The 23251-nt window shown below is 43.1% G+C and overlaps 1 protein-coding gene across 1 annotated transcript in view; it reads left to right on the forward strand.

The window, feature by feature from the left end:
- The window catches only part of COL5A2 (collagen type V alpha 2 chain), a 333083-nt gene that overhangs the window by 236920 nt on the left and 72912 nt on the right, over nt 1-23251 (forward strand). The window contains exons 22-30 of the mRNA XM_085647093.1: nt 3882-3935; nt 6330-6437; nt 7409-7462; nt 10253-10351; nt 11518-11571; nt 12539-12637; nt 12743-12796; nt 12883-12936; nt 15315-15368. Coding sequence (XP_085503219.1) covers nt 3882-3935; nt 6330-6437; nt 7409-7462; nt 10253-10351; nt 11518-11571; nt 12539-12637; nt 12743-12796; nt 12883-12936; nt 15315-15368 — 630 coding nt within the window. The remainder of the gene's footprint in view (nt 1-3881; nt 3936-6329; nt 6438-7408; nt 7463-10252; nt 10352-11517; nt 11572-12538; nt 12638-12742; nt 12797-12882; nt 12937-15314; nt 15369-23251) is intronic.

Genomic DNA, 23251 nt, shown 5'->3' on the forward strand with positions numbered 1-23251 from the left:
AAGTTATTGTAGCTCTGTGATTAAACCTCTGAATCAATACAAATCATGCAGACTTTATAGAAAGAAAGAATCTCAGAGTAGATATATCATAATCTTTTCTGGTGGGATAGACATCTATTGTGGGCTAGCCTAGGGGCCACCAGCTCTACAGTGCATCGTTGACTTCAGAGAGAATCATATGAGAGTAGGATATTAAGATCAAATCATAGCTACAGGTGGCATCAGGTGTCTATAATGGGTTGCTACATGGTGGTGCTCCTATTGTGGGAAAAACATCTGTGTGTGTACGGGCATTAGCCTCAGGAATCAGTTAGGCATAATGCTGCTTAACTGTCTGCAACCAAAAGAGGAGGTGGGTAGTCAGAATGAAAAGAATACCTTTGGAGTCAAGTATTTCTGAAGGTAATGAAGGTAAGAGATGAGAGAAGGATTAAAAGCAACTGTATAAAAAGTAGGTAAAAATCATCCCTCTGCTTAGTGGTCATTCAAGTGTGGTGTAACAACATTTGTCTGTGGTGGGGTTCACATTATATTATGATGTCTACATATAACCTGACTCTCTGTTCCTTTCTATGATGACCCTTCTGCTGCAGAGTTCTTCAGCTGTGATCTAGATTTATCCCTGTCATGTCTCAGTGTCTCTACAACATTCTGTAGACCTTCTTTGTTGGAGGGTCTGAAGGATGTTTAGTTATGTCTGGAGCATTACTGGGCAAGAGAAGGCTTTCTTTGTCTATCACCTGGAGATGTGGGCAAGGTGGACTCCTGAACCTCCAAGTCTGAGGAGTCTGTTGAGTCTAAGATCAGGTCTATTTCATCTAGGTCTAGAAATTCCCTCATTCTATTGTCTACTGTACCAATAAGACTAGTCGGACATATTTGGGATCTTTTTGTCTCATGCTTGGTTTTAATGCTAGGAATGTTTTCCTCTCTTCAGGTTGGCATCAAAAGAGAGGTCTACTGAGATGTATATCTTATGGTCCGTGTTGGTGTAGGGATCTTGTTTGTTGGCCACCTGGATGGCATCAGGCTTTTTGGTATCTAAAAAGCATTCAATTATAGGGTGGGTGTGTTGCCCACTCAGCAAGGTCTAATACGATGGGCTTCTTGCTGCAGAGAACTCCACGTCTAGGAACTCAGGTAGGAAGGTAATCAGAAAGCCCTCCATGTCTCTTTTCAAGACTTCCCGAATACCATGGAAGCATGCTCTCCAAGCTCTGTCTTTTAAGACAATGTTTTCTGGTGCAGTTGCCAATCTTTTGGGTAGGAGTCATGTACATTGTCCAACATGAATCCCCAATTCCCTACCCGCATTTCTGTGCTCTACAGCAGGGCTTGAAAATTTGCAATGTCCACTTTTGTGGAGCATATGTCTTTAGACATGTCTTGCAAAATGGACTCCAGGTTAGACACAGTTGAGCCCACTTCTGTGATTTCTTTCAGATTGGTTTCTAAACTGATGTCAGAAGATTTGGTGGTTTCCAAGCAGACAAGGTGTTGACTTCCCTCTGCTTTGCTTCTTCTGCAAACTATCGCTGCTGTAACTTGTAAAAGTCATGTGGACAGAATAACACCGGCAGTCACAGAAAGAGCAGCAATTAATGGTGCTAAGTCACAAAAAGGGGAAACAGCATGGCCAGGCATCAGCACAGAAATTCTGGACTGAGCCCTGTAAACATAGGGTGCTGCACTGACATGCAGCAGGAGTGGGGCATTTTCCATGATTAATAGTTTAGGAAGTGCAGAAAATCATAGCGTTATTACAACACTATGAGGCTATTTTGGCTGGCTCTGTTCTATACCATCCACCCTACAAACAATCACAGATGTCGGTGGAGGTGACAGGGTCAGGTACAACAACATAGAGTACTGCTCTTCTTCGGTCACCTCAAGGATCAAGGAATGTTTTGCCACACTGGACATTCCCACATCTTATCAGCAATGTGGCCTTAGGTGTGTCTAGGGTGTCATGTGTGGTGATCGCTACCACTGAGGGATTAACCTATGTGCTGTGCAGTGTGGCAGATGCTAATGAAATGAAGTTGTCATGTCCAGGGCATTGGCATTTCAATGTCTGTGGCACACGCTCCTAGTATTTGAGCCTTGGGTTATGGTGTGGACATTGTGGTGGTGCACGACGGTCACAGCTGCGTCATTCACCATACAGGCAGATGCCATGATCTGTGGGTATTTCCGGCCTGGGCGCAATGGCCCAGACTATTCTGCCTCCATGGACTCCTCAAGGAATCAAGGTCGCTGTGGCATAATACATGGGTTCATCTTGCCTTCACAGGTTACAACCAGTATGGTTCCATTGTGTGAAGTACTGTGTAGAGTAAGATCCCTTTCTTCTGCATAACCCTACTCCTTGCTGCTATAGTGTTGGACATTAAGGGGGTGAAGAGACCTCACCTCAGGAATATATTCTTCTTATAAGGCCCACATTGCAGGAAGCTTGGTTCGGTCACGAGTGTTCAGATTGCAGCTGTGCTGATAAAATTCAGGGCTCCCAGACCTCGCAGGCCATCTCCGCAGTCCACTCTGCTGGCATTTGGTACAGGCTGTTCCCTTATCAACACTTCGACTCTTCGTCTCCCCACTTGCCTCATAGTAATCAAGACTAATTCTTGCCATTCTCCGATGCTGACCCCAGCTTTTTAAGTTCCATGGTCAGTCTTCTGCATATATTTAAGCTGGCGGTATCAGTGGACCTTGCAGAGCTCTGGAAAGAAGCAGCCATGGTTCTCACAGGCCAGGTGCCAATCCCAAACCCCCCATCTGCACCTTTTTAATTAAGAGTTAGAGGGGTATGGTCCCGGTGTATTCTGCTTACGTCATTAATCTTTTGTCTCTTTGAGGCTAGCTCATATGAAATGTAGAATTGTTTCACATAAGAAGGCCATCTCCAGAGGGATGTTGCTGTCACACTGGAAAGGGGAGAGGTAGGTTTCTGTCTGGCAGAGGAACTGTGGCTACATCAAAGGGTCTGACAGCATACCACACCTCACTCAACAGGTCAGGATTTAGGGGGTGAAGCCCAGAGTTGAATATGTATGTGTATGTCCCAAAGCCAAAGATGAATATTGCCAGCCCAGCACAAAGGTGACTGCCATCTTGTTCAACCTCCACGATACACCACCCAGGCATACTTGTGAAACGAGATGCATACAAACAGGCCTGTTATGTTCAAGACATCAACAAAGCAAACTACCCAGAAAGACAACCTACTATACAGACTGTACCTGGAGGGAGTTGCTAGACAATTCTCCCAAGAGGGTACGGAAAAGAGGTGTGTTTTACAGACTAAGACTTATACAGTCATGGCTAACAACCTGCACACAGCCTAAAGAGAGATAACATGTATTACAAAGGGAATTGCACTTTGGGTGACCCTTCAAGATCAGAGCCTAGCTTTTAATCTTAATGACTGGATGTCCTTATTGGACCTGCCTGCATATCAAACTCACTGAAGGATTGAATATAGACCCAGACAGAGAACATACGCGGGCAGTTCGGCACAACTTTACAAAGCTGTGTGTAGGACTTTTGCTCCAACAAGAATCATGTCATCATGACACCCTTTTCTATGTGAAATATGACTGGATTAAAAAGGTTTCACTTCAATAATTTTTGAAATTGTTAATGAGTAGTCTTAAAAGAGAAGATTTATGGACATTGGAAGGACCCTGGTGCATGTAATCCTGGATACCATATCAGGGCAATTTATCACCTCTCCAAGTATTGTCCTATGTCCATTATCAGCCTCTCTGATGAGACCATTTAGTAGGAAATGGCTTTGTTGAAACTTTTATCACAAGGTAGGAGTATGGATTGCAAATAATACCTTACAAAAAGTGTGGTTACTTTATTTTGTTTTACAGGGCGACCCTGGAGTTGCTGGATTCAAGGGAGAAGCAGGACCAAAAGGAGAACCTGTAAGTAATATGTGAGGAATAATCTGAACGCCTCCAATTATAAATGTCTACTTCTCCTTTAACATTTTGGGGAAGCAAATATTGTTCTGCAGATGTTTTAGAGTTATTCGATTAATACAATGTATATTTAGCCATAATGTGGGTTTTTGGGGTATTTACTCTATAAAAATGTGGGTTGGAGCATTACAAACTTAATGAGAACTCCTGTGAAAAGCTGGGTTTCCCTTACCAGGAACTCAGTAAAGAGCAAGGGTTTGCTTTAGACGCCATACTCTTGAATGGCTTCATCTATCTGGTCTTAAAAATGACTAATTTTACTTCTTCCCTGTCTAGTAATTTGAGCCAGTCTTCTACACCTTAGAGGGTACAGTCCCACAGCTTCGCAATCAAACAAATTATATGTCATCATCTAAAAATTGGTTTAGATACTCATTTTCAGGATCGCTTTTTAGGTCTCGCCTAGCAAATGCAGTGCAAGCGCTGCTTCGCCTTGGCGAGACTATTGTTATCGGTTTTGCTAGTGAAGGGAGACACACCATGTACGCGCACGGACAGGCGATGTGCGCACGCATGGCGTCTCCTTTCTGTTTTACAGGCTCTCAGCGCGTGCTTCATTTCGGCATTCAGTACATGTGCGTGCCCGCATGGCGTCTCCTTTCTCTCTCTCACGCTCCCACCGTGCGCTCACACTACAAGGCAGACACGCGCTTGTCTATGAATCAGCCCCGGACTTGCAGCCGCGAAGGGAGGGGTGTCTGTCTCATCTCATTCCCAACCTATCTAGTGAGTTCTTTCTTAATATTTTGAAGACTCGTCTGTCTGTCAACATTTCTCTCTGTTATTCTTTTGTACTCTCCCTGTCTTTTTTCTTTGTAGCGGGTCACTTTATTCTTAATGAGGGGTATCTGGCACACTTTATTCTTAATGAGAGGAATCCGGCACTACTCACCCTCTTGCTTCCACATGCTTAGTGCAGAACCCAAGCGCCCGGAGCAGGACGACGCAATAGAGAGCCGCATCGGCACTCATGCTTTAAAATAAAAAGTGTGCTCGCGTTTGAAATACATACTGCATCAAAAGTGTGCACGTTTAAAATACACACTGCAATGTAGTAGAGCAACTGCGTTTTTCTTTTAGATGCTCTGCTTCATTGAAGTATGTATTTTAAATGTGCACACTTTTGTTGCAATATCTATATTAAATGTGCGGAAGCAATCGTGCCAGACTGGAAGTGGCTGTGTTTGTTGTTTTTTTTGGGGAGGGGGGCAGGAGGAGGAAGAAGATGTCCGTGGTTCCCGGGGACTCTGCAGGGCCGAAAAAAGGAAGGGATGACCCAGAGAACAGAGCAGGTTGAAATCCGGTGAGGTTTTGCACATGTAGTATTTATTCTTACCATTCGTTGATCTGCAGTATTTTTGGGGGCAAGGGGTCCTGTGTGCGTGCTTGGTATAGGCGATCCGTGTCCTCCTAGTTACAATGTGCAAGCGAGGGCCGCTCGAGACGTGTTTAAAGTTTGTATTGGTATGAACTACAGTGGCGCCCTGCAGAGCGAGGGCACGGAGGAACTCTGCTCAGAACCGCAGGGGAAAGCTATGGTTGGCACTGGAACCTCCAATACACAAAACCTGGGTTCAGCAGCTCTCACTCCATGGGACCAAGGTGCGTCGGGCTTTTAGGTGCCATCTCGTGAGGCTAAGGGAGTTACTGCCTGCGAGTTGAACGGATTACAGATCTTGAGCCTATGTGCAGGTGGCAGCGACACTTAGTATTTCGGGTCTGCAGCGGGCCCCCACATGGACGACACCGACTTGCTGGCTTCGTTAGGTCACTAGTATTAATAGCTGTTGGGCTGTAGATGCTTCTTTGGCACTGATGCCAGATCTCGGGTAACCCAAATGCCTGGAAAGTTTAGAATGTGCCAGGGTTGGCTGACCTCCCAGGCAGCAGGGCGACTCATTAACTATTCGACGGCGAGGTGTGCAATATGTGTCGCATTTACGCGAGTTTGAGCTATTGACATTGCAAATAACAACGCCTTTTATTTTTAAATAAAAGGCATTGTCATTTACAATGGCTATAGCTTAAACTCGTGTAAATGCGAGACCTATTGCATTGCAAATGCTTGTCATTGTTATTTGACTGTCTCAACCCCATAGTAGTCTTGTAAGGAGATCTGATCATTTCCAGTTGTAAAGTAGGTGCAACTTGATGTTTCTGCCACCCTTCTTATTGTACCTACTGTGTGTTGTACTTCAGGTCGATCTATAATAATATGTTTTCACATATGGTTAATTAACATAAGAAATAGTACTTCAAGGATAGGGAGTATGAAGCACTGGAACAGTGTGAACTAGGAGGCTGGTAACCAAAGGCACATATTTCGTTTTTCCACAGGGTCCATCTGGTCTGCAGGGACCAATAGGCCCTCTGGGAGAAGAAGGCAAAAGAGGCCCTCGTGGAGATCCTGGTACTGCAGGCCCTCCTGGGTCTGTTGGAGAAAGGGTAAGACACCTTCTTGTACCTTTTGATTGAGCACATTTATTTTTCGATTTTTTCAGTTGTATTAATTGAATATATGTTCCCACAAATATATTCCATATTCGAGAGGTTTATTTAACAAGACATGGTCATTACTGAATTGTGTACTGTTCAGTTGGTAGTTTGTTATTACAAATGACATATTCTATAAATTCAGGCAGGAAGGAATATATTCTGAGTGATGCTGAGGAACAGCATTCTCACTAGAATGTGCTAATAAATGTAAATCAACATTAAGTAGCGAATGTATTGTGTTTTCATGAAATCAAAATAAATTACATGCCACCGAAACTCCTTTAGAATTTTATCCCAACCCAAAGCTTGATTATCAGTTTAAATGAGCTCAGTTGTCAGAACTACACATGCATGTATATCCAAATCAAGGCCTGTCAGTAGGGTAAATGTGTTGTTGCAGAGCACAATTACAATTTGTGCATAACATAACTTTATTGTAATCTGGCCGTGCTGCAGTAATCACAGTTCATTGAGTAAAAGTGCCATTCTTCAAACCAATTCCAACGCCAGCACAATACAAATGACAGCTTTACTTAGGGAATGGCATAGATATGCATTATAAAGCCATCAAGAAGCGTAATATGCATTTTACTAAAACTGTAATTTGTTCAAATATATTGAACCCTTACTGCCACTGCCCAAGCAACATTTATTTTAACCATAAGAACCCTTTCTTATTTAGAACATTATTTTAAAAAAATGTTGAAAAATGAAGATGGTGGATAATTTAATCATATTCATTTTTTTTTTTACCATTCGTTCAATTTGAAGAGAGCATCAATGAACGAATATTTGCTTTTCACTTAATTTGGTTGGTTATGGTGCCAGATGTCCGTTCCAGAAGACAATCTTTAATGGAACTTAATGCCATAATTACCATCTGTTTATAATCTCATGTACCTGCTGATTTTTGTCAATAGGGATCTCCTGGAAACCGTGGATTCCCAGGATCCGATGGACTCCCAGGACCAAAGGTAACACAATTTTCATGTCGGTTACATAAATATAAAAAAACAATAGAAAATTGCATTGTCCTACCGCACTGTGGAGAACCTTAAGCAGAAGTCTTGTGATTCCAAGTAGATTGTTTTAGCCAGTATATCACCTTCCTGTTTTGTTATTTTGAGAACTCTTTTTAAGGGAAATCTGGATTCACCTAAATATGCTCAATATGATTTTTTCCCAGGGTAGCTTTATAGAATGTTTTAGCGTACATTTTTGGCCGAACAGCGGCGATAATTTTATTGCAATATTAGCAAGGACACGCTAGCGTGTGTTTCCGTGATTTAGCACCCGCTTTGCATCGCATCGTTAATGAGATGCAAAGTAGGCGTGCATCAATAGACTACATGGGAAAATATCGTGAAGGCAGCTTCGCGATATTTACAACAATGCCCCAGCCGGTGTAGCGCTAAACAAAATCGCGTTAACCGGCCATTAACGCTGGATTTTAACGTCTGCTAAAATCCAGTGTTAGGCATACTTTGCATGGTAGGTGGAATGTGGGGTTACGACCACAAGGTCGTATCACCAAGGTCATTGCTGTTTAGCAGGGAACATCCCTGGTTTTCCAGCGATGTTGGGACATTTCCCTGCTATCGCTGGAATTTTCCTCGCCAATGCGCTAAGCGTTGTAAATACAGCGCTAGCTTGGCGATGACTTCCAAGAATAGCCGGCGATAGGGAAACTAGTGCTAGGCGTGGCCATTGATAATTATCGCTGCCACTTGTTAATATGCCCCCAAGTTTTAAAAAATCACACTGCAGTATTTTTAGAGTCTGGACTCGGGATTCCAATAAGCTAGAAACCAATGAGAAAACGTCTGTATCACTCGGTCTAGACTGGGCGTTTTCACACTGAGGCAATTGATTGTGGCATAATGCCATTTCATAGTAGAGAAATATGCTCTAGCTAGAAGGAGTCCATTGTACCTTGCTTTCATGGACTTGTCTTCTGCTTTTGACAAGGTCAATCGTGCCAAGCTGTGTAATATTTTATTAGAGACGGGGATTGGCATATCTGAGTCAGAATTTGTCAGCATGGGGCAGATTTGGGCCAAACAGTGAACTTTCATATTCTTTTATTTAGCAACGGGGTGTAAGACATACATATGTGCTAGCCTCCTTATTTCTTATATTTCTTTTTATATTAATAAACAATGCTTTTTTGAGCACCGTTGCTAAGGATGTCCCTACACCAATTCCTGTAGCTGGACTTTTATATGCTGATGATGCTGCGCTTCTTGCCTGGACTCTTAATGCCCCACATTGTTTGGCATGTTGTTTTTGTAGCTTTTATGTCGGATTTTGACCCCTTAACCAATTTGACCAAATCTCACACTATGGCATGTGGCCCTAAGCACTCTTTTTTTGGGCACTGTCAGTGTCAATGGGAATAGCCTAGAGAATCTGCCCAAGTTTCCATATTAGGTCTCATATTTGATTCTAATGGATCATGAGCAGAGAAGTACAAGAATGCTAAGTTTAAGCAGCAGTTTGTTCACTTTTTAATGTCTGTAAGGTCTTGAGTGGCAAGCTAATTTCTTCCCTTTTTGAAATATATATCAAACAATGTGTACCTACTGCTAGTTATAGTAGTGGTCTATGAAACTTTGCAGATTGTCAAGCATTGCAAGTGGAGGAGAATTACTTTTATAGGTGTGTCATCTTACTTCCTCAATCATGGATGGAGTTGGTCAGAAATTAATCCAAACTGGATTTCCGAATGGCTCCGATGGGCTCGGAGGGCCCATCTGCCATTTGGAAAGCCTCCTTTCCGCCTGAGGGATTACAATGTCGGATTCCGACAGCCTTTCTGTGCTGGCCTTTCCGACACATAAAGGATGTTGGAAGTCGAGTTTGTGGTCCCCCCAGCAGGGCCCCCATGGGTGCAAGGCCCCCGGATGGCAGCCGAGGGGGCACCTATGGTGCCCCCCCATTTGATCCCTGCACGCTGAGGCAGGCACCTTGTGGTGCCTGCCACAGGGTGCAGGGATGAACTGCACCTCTTCTCTTTACAATGAGAGCATGCATTCCAGTCGGAATGCATGCTTCCATTGTAAAGACTAGGACTACAACCACACAGTGTTCAGTCGCATCCTAAGTGATGGGTTGGGACTGCCGACAAGACGTCAGTCAGTCCCAGTACCCAATCGATGTCGGACAGACTCAGGTCTGTTCGACATCGAAATTGGCTCCTAATTGTAAGGGAATCAGTTCTCCCCAAAATTCTTAGAACACTCGTATTGCTCCTTTGATATTATAGGAGAATAATGGAAGGCAATATAGAAAAGCTGCTTAATATCCACACCCCATTGGGTTCTGTAAGCTCAGACCGGACAACATGACGTGCCACCTCCATCAAGTAATTATTTTTTTACAGTTGTTGGCCAGCGCTGATGCATGTTTTAGACTGGGTAGCTTTCTTAATCTGTTGTGTTTTATCATAAAAGTCTGGATTTTTAGGTGGGAACATATTTTAAAACTCTTTTAACAGTTTTCTCTGATTTCTAAACTGTATAGGTAATCGCATGCATCTTTTATGATTGTCTTTGACATTCGAATAAAGAAAGCATTGATTGAGTGCTCGATTGTGGCATAAATGATCCAATAATTAATTTGTTAGGCGAGCGGGAAACGTCCCAGAATATTTAAAGACCAAGAAGCCAGCCTTTTCATTTTAATATAGTGACATTCCCTCATTGTACACTAGGCCTTCCTTCTGCAATTCTCCTTAATTTCCGATTTTTCTATCATTCTCATAGGGTGCTCAAGGGGAACGTGGCCTGGCAGGATCTTCTGGCCCGAAAGGGAGTCAGGGGGATCCTGGCCGTCTCGGTGAACCTGGACTTCCAGGTGCAAGGGTAAGAATGTTTTTTAAAAAAAATGTATTGCCAGAGGATCAGGTCGTTTTTAAATGCTCTTTTTTACAACACAGCAGGTGACAGAACATTTACCAACTATGCCTTCAAATTGTAATGACCCAAATATTGTTTTTACTCATCTGTGAATATGATATTGGCAGAGAACTGCATCTGGTGTCAGCAGACTTTGGCCACTTTATAGTTTTATAGGAAGTGATGATTTCAACAAGGAATCTCCTTCTGTGTCTTTCTAATTCTCACTGCATTCTATTTTGAGCTGAAAGGACATGTGCTGTTAGCACTACAGCGGAAGTAGTAATGTTGTCAGACCTAAAATATTTAGGCCCTGATTTTTAGTGGAGAGCAACATTCCTAAAAGTGCAATGTCAAGGCGGATTTCTGAGTTTTGTCGTACTTTTCTTTTCCCTCCCCTGTCTTTCCCTTCTGCCCCTGGACCCATAATCTGCAGTTATTGTCAGATAAATTTCAACAAGTCAGACCCTCCGAAATGTACCAGGACAATACCTGTTAAATACTGATACATGCCCCATTTTCCGAGTTTGCAAAAGTACTTAACACACCCAATAAATACCTCACCCCACAGTGTCTGTATTTACGTGGTGCAGTAAATAGCTCATCTCCACGCAGACACTTGTAATCTGCGCGATAAGAGCTTGGCTTCCAGTATAAAAGACAAGGGAGCTTTAATAATGCACTTGTAGGAAGCATCAATGTACACTGTTTAGTCCACTGCAGCACATTATTTCATGCATGATCATACAGAGTTAAGATGACTAAATACATCTATGTTATGCTATGGGTATGTCTGCACTGAATTTGTAATGTATTTCAGATAGCTTTTGTTGAGTCCTGCAGGTACACCTACAGATAATAATCTGAGGCCGTGCAAAATGAATCCAGCTCACTGCCACTATCGTGTTGCTAAAGAGTAGAAAATGTACATTTCAACGTGTGGCTATCACCTGAGAGTAACAGAAATGAAGAGAGAGAGTGTGCTGGAGAGAGAGAGAGACAGAGAGAGAGAGAGATAACCACTGAGCTGTTCCCAAACACTGGTAGAGATCTGTCTGAGAAATGTGTGTGGCCCGATAAATGCAGCCATGTGTCAAGTGCAATGTTAACAAGTGTATGTATGCCTTTTATAGGGTCTCACAGGAAATCCTGGCGTACAAGGCGCTGAAGGAAAGCTTGGACCCCTGGTAAGTATGGTCGCTTTTCCTGCTAGACATACAAGTTGTGTCTTGTTTTGTACTTGTAATTGAAGATCTGTTAATACCAGGATATGATACCCAACTTCACACATGCCAATAAGAGGCCTCATTGAAGCATAGCATGGAGCATTATGATTAATTGCCTGTGCTATTGTGTTGCCTTTGGAGCCTACCTTTACTATAATTGCTCTTACATTTGAGACTCGAATCTGTTCATTTTCTTTGTCTTACTTGTACTTCTATTGCACCCTTCCATTGCTTCTTTATAGCATCGACATCGAACAGACGTTCTCCTTGCTGTAGAATATCTCTAGCTGAGCATGGTTCAAGCCTGCATATTGGGGGCACTGCTTGTTTCTGTTACTAAATTGTTTCTGTTACTAAATTTGGAATATAAGGAGTTTGTTGACTCATATACTTGGTTACTTCCTCGTGTAAGCAAGAGGCATCTAAACAAAATGTCCCCCTTCACAGCCCTTTCCCGTATGGCACCGAACCGAATTGTGTGCATTGGACAACTTACCACTTGCTGTTGAGGTGTAATTGAATAAATGTTCCTTTCTTTCTGACTACATAGGCTTTGATATTTATCAGTGTACCTACTGCTGGGACAAAAGCTGTCATTTTTCACTGATGTAATATAATTATATATATTGTGCCTAGGCATCCTAGAACATTCTGCCACTTGCATTGAATACAACTTCAAAATGTGTGGTCATTTTCAGGAGTAAGGACGTTTTTTTAATACGGAGAGGCTTGCATATATTTAACTTTAATGCACAATTACATTGACACTTTAACAAAATCCCATGTAATATTTGCACAGTTTTTGCATGAACACAGATTGGATGCTGAAATTACTGCTTTATTTAAAGTACTAGAAATAGCATAAGGGACACTCCATAAATCATCCAAATGCATTATCAGTAAAATGTAAGAACTTGTATTTTTGTAGGGAGCTGCAGGAGAAGATGGACGACCGGGCCCACCTGGTCCTATCGGAATCCGTGGTCAACCTGGCACTATGGGTCCTGCTGGTCCAAAAGGCAACAGTGTAAGAATGCAGTTATGTGAATATGTTCAGTTTCAATTACCCTCATACAATTCGACATTCACTGGCCGACTTAACTCCAATTAGCACTATTGATTTTATTGATAGGGAGATCCTGGAAAGGCAGGAGAACTGGGGAACAATGGTGCTCCAGGACAAAGAGTAAGTATCACACTCACATACAATGTTTATATAATAGCCATTGTTAATCAAAATATTGGTTTAAACTGTTTTTAATTTTTGTGTAGGGGTCTCCTGGCAAGGACGGAGAAGTTGGTCCTTCAGGTCCTGTTGGGCCATCGGTAAGTTACAATTGGAACAAATATGCTGAAATTGATAAATACTGTCTATGTCACACCAAAAGATATTCACAATGTAATAAGGAATTATTTGAAAACGTGACCATGGTTTCTATCACTATTACCGCACATTACATGCATCCAGGTAATTTGCTTAATAGTGATTTGTGTAGTGCAGCGTTTGTAATAACCACACTTTTAGCGATTTATGTGGGAAGACTCAGGTCTATAACTGTGAGTTTACCTTTTAAGGGGGTCAAGAAATTGTCAACCATTCATGGGCCAAGTGAGTGTGGTCGATGTTGTTCAGAATGTTGGGAAATTTCTCAATGGCCGTGCTCTCAATGTGGTAGTCCTTGCAGACAGCTAATCAAGCCTGTATGGAGGTCATCTTTGTTGTAAGTTGTCTCAGTAAGGCTTGTCTAAGAGCCCTCCATCAAACCTGAGTCAGCTATGGCAACCTCCTTTGCACAGCTGAAGGTCTGCTTGGTTTAAGACCCTCCTGCAATATTGCACTTTTGCCCTCCTCCCATTCCAGCAGAGCCCGCATACGCCCTGAAATAACAAGCAAATGAGTGAAGGGTCAAGGAGGAATGGCTATGCAAGAGTTCCTCAGATTGTAGAATTGTTTATACACATAAGTGGATCTTCAGGCCGGACTGTACGGTGGGGCAACATTCTAATATTAAATAAACAATTTAAAATCACAGTTTGTTGGCTATATGTTTTATAACCTGCTCTATAGTATTGTGATAACATGAGTGAGAATACCCTTTCATCTGCTGATAGCGTAGTGTGCAGCTACATTTGAGATTGTGTGTTCATCAAGCTTAAAAACCATTTGTAACCCATTGTATCTGGACTCCACAGATGTACAGTACAAATATATTAATGTATTTTCAAAGACTTAAAACCTGTTCTCATGACTAGAGATCACCATGAATTTAGAGAAACATGCCCAGAGAATAATTCACCTATCCAAATGGGCATCCACCTACTTGTAATTTCACAATCTAATTACTAAGATTTTCAAAGCCATGAGAAACATCACTCCAATACATTCCTCATTCAGTATTTCACATCTTGAAAGTCTTTTGTTGTAGTGATGGTAAAACTTCCATATCTCGGAGCAGTCAAACACAGGTAACTGCATTCCTTCTTTGTTATATCCAATCTTGGTGTCATAGTGCGAGTTAAAAATAATCTTATCCGGTAAAATAGATTTTGGTGGCGTGGGAGAATCACTGTAATTTGGTGGTCACCTGCTGCACAAAACCTGTAGTTCCCCCACCCCATTTAGACATAGGTGCCCCACGTTGATTTTAGATAACAGAGCCTTGGCTGATTCTGCCATCGAAAATCTTTAACTGGCAGTCCATACACTGCTGGGCTGTCAGATAATAAACACTGAAATGCCCTATCTAGGATGGGGCCTCCAAAGTTCCTTTTCAAACCAGAGACTGCCATGACATTGTAGCCCACTGAGCAATGATTCGTTGCTCAAAGTGCCCCTGCGGTGTCACCCGGAGCAGATTTGATGACAATGTCCACAATGAAGGTGGCGACGCCAGTTATGGTGAGCGCACTGCCATAGACCTGAGGAAGGTGGGGCCACAACCAACATCACACCCTAACTCTGAATCTAATTGATGTCTTAATTATATGACCACTCTATTGACCATCAGCCAATACCCATTTTAAATGATGAAATGAGGGAGTCTTAAATGCCACTGCTTATATTGTAGCCGAGCTAAAAAAAAAAAGCTTATTGCTTTCAAAAGTGCTATCTTTACCTGATTACAGCTAGGCTTATCATTTTTCTCACATTGTATGCTCATCAAAGACTAGGATGAAAAGTATAGATTGCATAGTAGTAAGTCATGTTGCGGTAGAGCTGAAATAGTCTAGCCTTAAGTATTGCTAGAGTATGGTATATGTTTTGATGAGCTGTGCATTGCTGAGACTACCAAGATAAAAGGGAAATGCCTAAGAACATGAGATGTGTACAGTTCTTGCTAAATGTTCTCCAATAATTTGACTATGTGCAGTCTGTTTTACCTCAAGGGTTGTATAATCATAGCAGTTCTAGACAAATGCATAATTCTGGGAAAACGTGCCTTTCCCACTTTTGTGGTCAGACTTTTTAAAATATGAACCACTTACAAACTTTTCATAGATGAACATATAAAAAATGCAATACTCTTAGACACAGTCACAGCTTTCTGATGAAATACAAACTGTTTACATGTTTTTTATTTACCTTTAAAGGAGGAAAAAACAAAGCAATTCTGTGCCTTATGGCTATTGAGCCTATGCAAGCATTGTATGTGTACCGAATCTTGTTTGTTTCTAATGTCTGTTTCTTTCATTTATCACCCTAGGGTCTAGCAGGTGAAAGAGGAGAGCAAGGACCTCCAGGTCCAACAGGATTTCAGGTATGTGTAGATCTGTTGTTTTCCCCTCTTTAAGATAAAGTACCTTTTCTTTTTCTGCAAAATGTGTGCCCCATTATGGTGACATTTCATATTATATATCAGGGAAGTGTATAAAAAAAAACAGAAATGAAAAATACTTGACGTGGTTAATGGTTGAAATAGTTAACAAAAATAAACAAAATAAGTGGTCTCTAAGGTTGAATTGTTAATGTTAGAGAGATGAGTCACCAGACCTTTCCAAGCCCTTCCTCAAGTCTAAGGAATGTGTAAAATTTTCTGTAACTGATTTAATGTGGAAGAGGCAAAGTTTGAGAGGAGCACAGAGCATACAAGTAGTATTTGATGCATTAAACTAGGCAGATAAAAACTACAAACCCATCAAAGGGGTGAGTATTGCTGACAGTAGAGGTACAGGCGGTGTCTGTTTGATCATATGCCTGATGGAGATTTTTGATTGGAGTGTCTTCAAAAAGGTCTCTGAGAGACTCTGTCTGTGGGAAGCAGTCAGAAGGTGTGTTTTTATTGAGGGGGTTGGTTTTTTTTTAGAAAAAGAATGTCTTTGAGAAAAAAATTTAGTGGGAGATCAAGTTGATGAAAAAGTGGATCTCTAGCAGAGGGTTTTTTATAAACTTGGTCTGTGAGTGATATAATTGCTGAAGAATGGTGCACCAATATGTAAGGGCACCTAGCAAAGGGTTTATATGGGACTGAGGAAAAATGAACAAGAGATGGTATATGAACAACCAATGGCATGTATTAATTTGGTGACTATGTTCAGAGATCTTTGAAGGGGCTGTCCAAAAGAGGGAGTCAAGGAGAGAAAATGATCTTGCATCCATGAATAATAATGAATTATAAATGAATAGCTGATAATAACATCATATTCCTCTAATCCAAGTTGGAATCTAAAGCTTGGATGTTGTTCATAGAGCAGGCTCCGCTCATGGCAACAGTAAGCAGGGTAAATCCACCCATAGAAAAACAATAACTATATAATAAATTAAAATGCAATATTTATGTGGGGTGGGATGGGAATCCTTCTGCATGTCTCTGGAGAAGCCTGCTTCCCTGCCTTATGATGATCTCGAGGATGGTCACTTGAAAGTATTGTGGATTTTATGATCTCTACTTCAGTGAGCATGACAATCATGCATGCCAGCTGAGGGGCTTTCTGCTTACAAGGACTGAGAACTTAGAGCTGGGCTCTGAATTTGAGGGTGCATGTATAGTGCACCCCTTTTTTACAGAGACTGGCTACTGCTCTCTCGAGGCTGTGGTAGACTGACAGTGGTGGCAGCATTAATCTATGCTAAGGGTAACGTACACCATTGACCCTTTAGGAGGGGCTGCCTACCAGCTCCTTCCTGAGAAAGTTTGTGCAATCTCCCTTTCCTGGGCTCGTTTTGCCTCTGTAGCATGTGGGATGGGTGTATCGAGAGCCACTGGGTTCACTGAGTGAGGCTGGTAAGCCATTCTGTTTAATGTGAGCTGAGATGGTATCTGTTCTCCTGGACATTCCAGCTCTTCCGTGCCCCTTCCCTATTCTTGGCAGAAGCTTGGTGGGTTGGGGTAGGGACTAGTTCTTATTTTTATTTAGCTATGATTCCCTCTGCTGGAATGAACCCCTTCTTTTGTCTTTTTTTCTGGGTGGCGGTCAGGGTCTCCTGGCCTGGAGCTAATTAATATTCCTCTCTGGAGGATAGAACAGATAGGTATTAGGAGACTGTGAGAGCCCTCCTTACATGGACTGATCACACAGTGAACATGCAGGAAATATGCCCCAGGTTTGGAGGGACACCTAGGATGCAATGGTAGCAGACCCTCTGATACCTGTTACTAAGGGAATGATTAAAGTTTGGCCTCATCAGCCAGTTAGTTGGTCAAGATTGTTCTCTTTTCTGACTAGGAACCCACAAGGGGTTGCTGAGGAAGCTGAGATCCAGGAGTGAATTGGATTGCTGTTCTCATTTCAGACCCGGGGAATAGGATTTGAACTTGAGAAGGTGTCTCTGTGACGGATTAATAGTGAAAATAATTTGTCAGTCAGAAGGAAAGAGCTGAGATGCTTTTTAAATGGACATCGGAACAGAGATAGAGCTGTGTGAGGCTTGTGGAGAATATTCTGTCCTTCAGGACATCAGATAGCTGCACAAGATAAGGAACTTGCTGCACATTAACAGCGAGAAAGACAGAGGAAGCTCCATGTCATTGAGCTTCACCCCTGGTGCCTCCCCTGTGCCGTGGGACTCCAGGTACTGTGCCAAGACACCAGACACCCTTATCCAGACCCCTGACACCACCAGATCAGTGTCCTCACCAAAGAAGGGTGAGAACTTTTGGTGATTTTGGTGATGGGACAGTGGGTGAACCAGGAACATTTGACTTCATATCAACTGCTGAAATCCTAGCTCTAGTCCCATTGCTTTAGTTTTGCGGAGTAATCCTTTGCAATGTAGTCTGTTTAATGCAATGGTAACTGTGTTTTATAGTGCTTAGTGTCTTGATGTTATATTACTGTTTGGGGTCAGAACTACAGCCTAGAGTGTTGTAGAAACTTCTGGCTTTCACTGCGTAGCTACGTTTTCTGTGTAGTATATTTTTTTTGTGTGTGTATCAAAGTACTTTTTCTTTTATAAAGTAAAGCACTGACTAGAAACTGATCTTATTAGTTCATAGTAGGGTATAAACCGTATTCTGAATGTCTAACCCACCTCACCTCCGAGTAAGCCATGGACTGCTCTGTCTCGCTATCCTGAGAGAGTCAAGTGTTGGGGAGCAGTACAAGATTATCCAGTTTGGGGTCCAGTAGTGCTGTGGCCCTAGGACAGCAGCTGTGAACAGCTCCAATTGATGCAACTAGAGCTCAGTAACCCCTGACTGGTGCCCCAGGAAACTGGTAGTCACAATGTGCCTTTTATATAAGCAATTCTGTAGTGAGGAGGTCCACGCAGGAAGGTAGTATTTCAGGATGCTTTATTCCATGAAGATAACATGAAGTAAGGTACAGGACATCATGTAGATATGTTGTAAATCAGAGCCCCACCAGGAGCTGCCTGTCAGCTGCTCAGCCCATGACCAACTGTCCCTCTGCCTCTCTCAGTCCCAACATTCCAAGGCAACATCAGACTCCAACATTCTAATGAGTCAGAGCACAGGCACTGGCAGAGCAGGGCTGGTAAAACACCTTACAATATAACATGCAGGATACTACATATTCCCTTTCGTTCTAACAGAAGCCTTAAACCAATAAATGAATACAAACAGCGAGAGAGAACCAAAGAAGAGATAACAAGGAAGAACAGCAGAGGAACAGAAACAACATCAAGTAAAGTAGTAAGCAAAGCAGCGCGAAGAGACGGGTGGAAGATAACGAGGAGGAAGAAGAAGAAGAGGAAGGGAAGAGTTAAGCAAAGACCGACAGAGATAACCCAGACTCATAGACATAGAAAAGGCGAGAGGAAAAAACAATTAACCAGAAGATGGAAACAACCAGGGGGAGAAGGACACAGACGCACCAAAGACTAACCCCCGAACGCACCCACTGGCTAGGCAGGCAGGAAGGGAAGAAAGAACAAGGCACGATGGAAAACGGACACCAGGCTCAACACAGACACAGGGAAGAGGGAGTTACGGATTTCCTCCTAAACAGGGAAGGAAAAGAATGAAAGTGCGAACAAGGGAAGGCTGGAGACAAAAGACGACAACAATGAGTATAGATCCAGAAACCAAGGATGGCAATAAGAATGACACCACAAGGAAACTGGACGAATAAGAAAACGGAGAAGAGGCAAAGTAGATACATACAGTATAACTATTACTTCCCCCCATTTCCAATAAACCATAACAATACAATGTGAATGTAAATTTTGCGTTATACAAAACAGCAAAATTACAGAATGTAAAAAGACAATTTCAGTCACTGGGACTAAAACCCATGACCGCCCTCTACTCCTGTGCAGGAGTGTGAGGAGCACTGTAAATGGGACTGTAACCCATATGACGCCCTATGAAGGGACAGTGTGTAAATGTAAATGGGTAAAAGACCCATAAAATTGTGCCCTGTGTAAGGGTACTACGTAAATGTAAGATGGGACTGTGACCCATAAGACGCCCTACGTAGGGAGACTGACTAAATGTAAGTGGGTAAAAGACCCATAAAATTGTGCCCTGTGTAAGGGTACTATGTAAATGTAAGATGGGACTGTAACCCAAAACACGGTGCCCTGTGTAAGGGTAAAAACCGTAAGTTACCTATGTAGGCAAAAGTATGTAGGCAAATGGGGCTTAGACCCATTGCCCTCCCTGTGTAGGGAAGAATAAAGTGTACTGTAGTACACATGTAAAACAAAGAATGAACCCATGGAGATGTGTACCCAGAGTCCATAAGCGTAAGGTGTAGCCCAAGTAGGCAAGAATGAGTGCAAAAGAAAAGGGGCCAAAACCCATTGCCCTCCCTGTGTAGGGAAGAAAATGTAGAGTGTGAAATTTACACCATTAAAATGGAGCCACGCTTAAAAACGGCTTAAATAACAAAACTCCTTAGGATAGCATTGGCTGGCTGTTAGGTGTGCGAGTCACTGAAGTCCTTTGACACCCACTGGAAACTTCATTAAGTACAAGCAAAATGTAATGGCAGTCAAAAGTGATGGTGGCACCCACGGAGGAAATACAAAGGCTCCTTAGATACAGTGTCATTGAGCGTCTGATTAGAGTGCCTTGTAACACAGTCACAATATGTACTTAAAGAAGTACAAAACGCGACAGGCAAAGCAGACTTGAGAAGTACCTCAGGAGTACTTGCGTTGCAGGGGTGACAAGTGGAGAAAATCCTACCTTGAACCAGTGTTCGCAATGCACACAGGACTGCTGATAGTTGTCGATGACGGTGCACAAACAAATAAAAGTTAGCGTTAGCGCTTAATCGCCGCATAGAGGGTGGACATAACCAATCGAGATCCACATCTGTGAAGAAATACACAGTGTTGATGAAAAGCTGGAACACACTATGCCAAATCTGCAGAGATAGACGAAAAGCTGGAGCTTGAGTGCGTGCGTCAAAGAAAGATGGAGTCACGCAACCAGGCACTGGCCTGGGTGGTTCACGGCACAGAAAAGCACCAAACAGCGTTTTTCATTCATTGCAGACCTGACGTCACCGAGGGCTCTCGTGCGTGATGGAGACACGCGCGCTCCGCTGGATGAGGTGAGCAGCATGCGCAGGAGACCAACTGAAATAACGGTATTAACGTATGGAATACCGGTGAGGTAACATATTTCTGAGGAAAATGTTATTTGGGAAATTGACCACCATCAATGTAAAAAACGTAGAATTGTCCCCAAGGTACATCGCCACCTTAAGTACTCGCGATGCAAGTGAAGTAAGATTGAACATTGCTTTCAGTGAAGATTGGCACCAAATCTGCAAAAAGACTCCAATATGTGCCGCAAATCAAGATTTCATTTTGTTGAGAGTGAACTGATAAAGTGTACAGGGACACACAAAATAGGCGGCTTAAGTGACAATGTCACACGGGTAAATTGCGTAATCCCCAACGTCAGTGCTAGTTTAAGCACACTAAGACCCCACCTCAGAACACAAAATTACCAAAAGATTGCACCCTCTTGTACTATTCCTCAGGAATTCATGCAAAATGTGCTCTGGATCACACAATGTAGCCTGCTTAACACAGTGTCAGCAGCAAAGTTCCCATTCAGACACAGAAAACTCTCTTGATGAGCTTATTACAAAATGCAGGCAGTGCTTCCACAACCACATCTTCTAGCCACCGTTTTGAAGTAATGGTGAGTTAAACAGCTGTCTGAAAGTCCTTGAAAGGGTAATACAGACCGATTGGCAAATCTAAAGTTTGTGAAAAAAAATCACAACGAGCACTGAACACTTATTTTGGTGCTGTCTGATAGAAAGACACAAGTGGAAAAATATAGAGTCAATAGATAGTAATTCATTAGAGCACTAAACGCCAGGGCTAGGGCTGTCCCGTGGTGAGGACACTGGTGGGGCTTAAAGGCGTAGTGCTTCACGCTTACTTGTTTCATAAGGTCTTCTTTTCTTTGAGAAGCTTGGTCCTTCCTTGTATCCATCTTGGTTGTCCTGTGAGGAACATACATGTTTCTTTTTCGTAGTTGATCCTTTCCTGTGGATACCTCCATGTGTACTTTTTGTTGAAGTTGCAGTAGATTTCGCCAGGTCCACTTGAAAGTCAGGTACCTGAAATTTGCTTATAGCTGTAGTTTCGTCACCAACTCGTCGCCATAAAATGTGGTGAGAAGGTCCACGCAGGAAGGTAGTATTTCAGGATGCTTTATTCCATGAAGATAACATGAAGTAAGGTACAGGACATCATGTAGATATGTTGTAAATCAGAGCCCCACCAGGAGTTGCCTGTCAGCTGCTCAGCCCATGACCAACTGTCCCTCTGCCTCTCTCAGTCCCAACATTCCGAGGCAACATCAGACTCCAACATTCTAATGAATCAGAGCACAGGCACTGGCAGAGCAGGGCTGGTAAAACACCTTACAATATAACATGCAGGATACTACAAATTCCTTGAGTTTTTCAGTTAAATATTCATTGCTCCCATTAATAAAATACTTTGGAAACAGACACTGTGAGAAAACGGGATTCTGTTGCAGTACCCCTCCCCTACACGTTTGGCCTGGCTTTTGAAGCATCTGTGACTATAGAGTACTGGGTCCCTGCTGTCCAGGTTCCCAGCACCAGTGTTCTGGAGGCTGAAGAGGGTCCCCCGGGACCTCCTCACTAGGATCACGCCACTGCCCCTGCAGCTGGCATGTCCCTGTGAGGAGAAAAAATTACCAAGTCGGCATGGCACACTTTCTGTGTGCCATGCCAGCTAGCACTGCCAAAGATATAGGCAAGTCACCCCCATAGCAGGCCTTACCAGCCCTAAGGCAGAGTGCACTATATCCCAGGTATGGGCATATCTGCAGATATGCCCCTACAGTATTCCGGTCTATTCCTTAATATTGTAAGTGCCAGGGAAGCCATAGAGAGTACATGGGCTGGGAACTTGAAAACTCAACTTCCACAGCACCATGATTGCTTCCCTGAACCCAGGAAGGAGTGTCTGGTACCAAACAGCTCCTTGTAATAAATCCACACTGATGTCAGTGTGAGATTTATTAAAACATGTACTCAGAGGGCACCTCTGAGGTGTCCCCTCAAAACCTACCAGCCCTGGTAGGTCTCTGACCAGCTGTAGGCAGTCAGTCATCACCAGAGATGTTTCTGGGCCCCTGGGTAGCGAGCCCCTGGCAATGGGCAATGAACATCCTGGGCAGAGGTGTCAAAGCTCCACCCCCAGATGGCCCAGTGCCCAAAGAGGGAAACTTCAAAGTTCTGCTGCCTTTGTAATTCGAGCCCCAGGCTCTGCTGATAGTAGCAGATAGCAGCCCCTGGTTTACACTCCCACTTTGGGAGGGAAAACTGGCAGGAAAACATAGAAGAATAGGAGGTGTGCCCACCTCTGCCAACTCCACCCCTAAGGTGGGGGAGGCGAGGTGAAGCAGATCTTTCAGTCTCCTCCAATCAGGGCTAGGTCTATGCCCTCTCCCACAGGAGGGCAGCATGATGAAGGGTGTAGTCACCCCAGTGAGGTGCCTATTGGTCCTACCTGCTACTCCCTTAAAACGCCTCCTAAATTCAGTATTTAGATGGCTCCCCAGACCTAGAACTCAGATCTGTGATGAACTAAGAAGAAAGAAGACAACTGGCAGCAGAAGCCAGAAGACGATAACTGCCTTGGACCCAGCCCTACTGGCCTGTCTCCTACTTCAACGACCCTGTGACCTGTCTTGCAACAGCAACCTCTGAAACCCCTGGGAGGACTGTTGCCTTAAAA

The sequence above is a fragment of the Triturus cristatus genome, chromosome 3_2 (assembly GCF_964204655.1).
Source record: "Triturus cristatus chromosome 3_2, aTriCri1.1, whole genome shotgun sequence".
Lineage (NCBI taxonomy): Eukaryota > Metazoa > Chordata > Amphibia > Caudata > Salamandridae > Triturus > Triturus cristatus.